The 3984-nt window shown below is 37.1% G+C and overlaps 1 protein-coding gene across 1 annotated transcript; it reads left to right on the plus strand.

The window, feature by feature from the left end:
* Positions 1-270: 270 nt before the first annotated feature.
* LOC118356627 (heat shock transcription factor, Y-linked-like) lies at positions 271-2141 on the plus strand. Its single transcript, XM_035725925.1, has 2 exons — positions 271-914; positions 1350-2141. The coding sequence occupies exons 1-2, from the start codon at positions 405-407 to the stop codon at positions 2037-2039; spliced, it is 1200 nt and encodes a 399-aa protein (XP_035581818.1). The 5' UTR covers positions 271-404; the 3' UTR covers positions 2040-2141.
* The last annotated feature ends 1843 nt before the right edge of the window (positions 2142-3984 follow it).

Here is a 3984-nt window from a genome sequence, read left to right on the forward strand (position 1 = left end):
TTTTGCAGGTTTCACTTACCAGGTTTTATGTTATTGGCACCAACCTAGTAAGAGTGTGTTTAGAAGAAGGAAATAATTTTATATCAGGGGCTAAATATAATTATGTATTTATTTCTTTAAAAAATTTTGTGAAAATGAGATTTTGTACATCTTAGTTTTTTGGTCGCTGTCTACATAACTTTTATTTTAAGCACTTTATTTTAACTGAAATGAATTTCACAAGTAAACAGTCTGGCTTTAATTGCTAGGAAACAGGCATCTTGTGATGTCACAACTACTCAGGTGGTGGAGCATTGTGACGGTCTGGGTAGTCTATCTGCGGAGGCCAGCCAAAGCGGCATTTGAAGCTGCAGTGTTCAAAACCATGCAGATGAGAAACGTAGCTGAAGGAAAACTTATTTGAGATGGCACATGTTTCTTCAGAAATTCATGATTCTCCTAAAGTTGGATCGACTGGTTCCGCAGCCTCCATTAGCGCTCCTTTGTGTGATCACACATTCACTGGAGATGTGGACCTGAGGTCTATGATTGAAGAAAATGCTTTGCAGGCCTTGTCAGGAGGATCCTTGATAAAAAGACCACGTTACACATTCTGTGTCTCTGAACCAGATGAGGATAATGATTTTCTTTCTCTGACCTTTCCCAGGAAACTTTGGAAAATAGTTGAAAGTGATCAATTCAAGTCAATTTGGTGGGATGAGAAGGGAACTTCTATAGTGATTGATGAGGAACTCTTCAAGAAAGAAGTGTTGGAGAGAAAGGTTCCCTTCAGGATATTTGAAACTGGAAGTATGAGGAGTTTAGTTCGCCAGCTTAATCTTTATGGATTTAGTAAAATGCGACAGAGTTTTCAAAGATCTGCTTCTCTGGCTGACTTTCTAGCAGAGGAAAAAGAAGTTTCTGTTTTAAGCAAGGTATGCAAAAATGTTATTACTTATATAAAGAATATATAAGATTTCACCTTGTATAGCAGTAAATATGTTCGTGTGTATAGGCTAAAGTCAGATTTTTAAATTTTTAACATTTTTTAAAAATTGAGGCCAGCTTAGGCATGAAACATTCAGGGTTATAAGAAATCTTGGTAGTATCTTTGATCGTTACCAATGAACTTCAATTTAAATAAGGTCCTGAAGCCACTTAAAGTGCTATTCACTGTTATCTGTAAATATATAACACATTTTCATGAACCGTAATTAAACGTTTGTTTCCAGTAAGTAAATTCTTAAAAATACTAACATACTAAATATGTTATTTGATGACTTTTTGTGATGAAACTACAGTCAGATTTTATAGGTTATCTTCTATCTTAGTTGGAAATGTCACTTAGTAACGTTCTCCTTTGGTTTCAGTTACAGTACTATCATAATCCATATTTTAAACGAGGCTGCCCCCATCTTTTAGTAAGAATGAAAAGAAGAGTTGGGATTAAAAATGCTTCTACAGTTTCATTAGTTCAAGGTTTCAACAAGAAACCCTGCAGAGCAGTGGATAATGTGGAGAGACCTAATTCTGGTTTTGTTGCTGAAACTAGCGGAGAAAGGGTATGTTCAAACTCCACCAACGTAAATGTGCCTCTAATAAGGAAGCTTTCTCCCAGCCAGAGAATTGCTACTACAACGGCCCCTATGAGAAGTGATTTTTCTCCTGCATCAGCAATGTCGGTTAGACCACCGGGACAAATTGGAATGGAGCCACATGCTACTTTAAACGAGTTGACCACTTTCCACATGCACTCACATAGCAGCTACACTCAAGCAAATGGCCACATTGTGAACTTTGTTACAACTACAACTTCTACATCTCAGTACCGTATCATATCTCCCTTACAGAGCAGTTATTTTGGTATGAGGGTGGAGCCTTCCACTTTTCCAACTAGATATGCAGATTTGTCAGCCAGTGAGGCTCGTTTTTCTAACCTGCAACCGGCCGGCAACCCATGGTGCACAATGCCAATGATAGGTGATACTTCTGCTGCCTCACTTTCAAGGACAACTCGTCAACCCTCTCCATCGTATGCACATCATCCTAATTACAACTGATCTGTCAAAGGACTATCATTATGCAAGATAACAAAGATTATCATTTGTTGGCAATTGACCGCATATTGGCAATTCTCTTACTTGAACAATAAAATTACACGTTCATCTGTATGGTTTCATTACGTTTATTTTTTGAAATAGTTCAGAGTAAAAATCTTTATTTTATTTATTGTATTTTTTTGTCATTTGGCAAGAACAGGTGACATACATCCTAAATAAATTATATATATTTAAAAAAGAACGGGAGCCAAGGAAAAGAAGCATTTGGAGTTAAGTAATTTCTGAAATAGTCCAGGATGAATAAAATGAGGGCATAAATTACAATGAAGTGGAAGGGGGCGCCTGGGTGGTTCAGCTGTTAAACGTCGGCTTTCGGCTCAGGTTATGATCCCAGGGTCCTGGGATCGAGCCTTGCGTCCATTGCAGACTTGTGTCCTGAAGCAGACTCCTCCTCCCTTTGCCGCTCCGCCCACTTGTATGTGCTCTGCAATAAATAAAATCTTTAAAAAATTGATGTGGAAGAGATACATGTCAATGAAATCCAGAAAAGACAAATACATAGTATTCACTTCAGTATTTTCTCAATTACATTATATTCTCCCAGTTATTTAGAAGAGTCCTTGGATTTTAGTTGGCAAAGGTTGTCTTCATTAAAAAATACATTCATAGTGGAAAGTATAACACTCTCACCAGTTCAGCAACCATTATGTGATCACATGCTGCAGTCATGGGCTGCATGTCTCAGAATGTTGTGTAATTTTACAGGTGGTATTATCAAAGGCCTGTTTTGCCCTAGTGATCTCAAAACATTCCATTTTGTGCCTTCATTTCCTCCCCTCATTAGCCCACCTTTTATATTTTTCAATGGATACATTTATGTTGCTTTCTGATTCCATCCACAGCCTATTTCAGGCTTAAGTCCTTATGCTGTTTTTGATGCCTTTTAAATTCTGAGCCTTGAAATTCAGCATAGTTAACAAGACTTTAGAGACAACTGTTTACCTGAGCACGTTCATAAGTTTCTATTACATTCACACTCTTTTTAGCCATGCCAATTCTCATCATACAACTCTTAGGGTGAACCCCTTTACTTTGTCTTGGACATCAGCACAGATTGAGCACCATTACTGTCATATTTGACAGTATTTTTCTATGTATATATTGAATGAACAATACATGGACGTTGGTTTAAGCCAGTCAAAATCTACTTTTTGTGACTGAACCCATGTCTTTTACTATTATCATAATTGGTCTTACTCTTCACTGGAAATTTTCTTCAAGAGTAGTTCACAGTTATGTACACTCCAGATAATGAGTTTGACTTAAGGAAACTAGCATCACTAGTTATCAGTGCACGCACTAATTTTTAGTTTCCAGTTTTTTGGCCATTATGCAAACTTGGCTGTTCTGGTTAATGCCACTATAAAGGCTTTTTTGTGTCCTGTTTCATTGAAATATAGAATTATTTCTCTGCCTGTCACAGTATCTTCTCCATCTTCTGCTTTCACAAGTCATTCCCTGAGAGAATTTGCTGCATACTTACCAGCTCTGTGTCTATGGCAGTATCCCAACTAGTGTGCAGTACAATGACAAAATTCATTCCCTTGGCCTCTGAGATAGCTGGAATTGAGATGAAATCCAGACCTGAACAATCCATTCTTGTCATCCTACTTCATCAACACATATTTTCAAACTGTGTCTACACCAGAAGAGTTTGCAATCATTACTCTGTATAAGGAATCCCGGTTTCTTCCTGGAGTTTCATGAGAATACCATGGTCATCTATGCCCATATGCCGTTAATCACCATTATTTAGTTCTCAGATGTGTAATTATAGAGGATATAGTTTAACAACATGGTTAAATGTTATACATAAATGTTTTTTTTCTCAGTATTTGTTTTTTAATTTTCTTATGTTATGTTAGTCACCATACAACACATCACT

This window comes from Zalophus californianus, chromosome Y (genome assembly GCF_009762305.2).
Source record: "Zalophus californianus isolate mZalCal1 chromosome Y, mZalCal1.pri.v2, whole genome shotgun sequence".
Lineage (NCBI taxonomy): Eukaryota > Metazoa > Chordata > Mammalia > Carnivora > Otariidae > Zalophus > Zalophus californianus.

What these genes read in the sequence shown, in the direction of transcription:
- LOC118356627 (XM_035725925.1), top strand. Translation starts at nt 405, where the DNA reads ATGGCACATGTTTCTTCAGAAATTCATGATTCTCCTAAAGTTGGATCG. An exon ending in AAGTTTCTGTTTTAAGCAAG is followed by an intron (nt 915 to 1,349) that starts GTATGCAAAAAT and finishes CTTTGGTTTCAG; the next exon opens with TTACAGTACTATCATAATCC.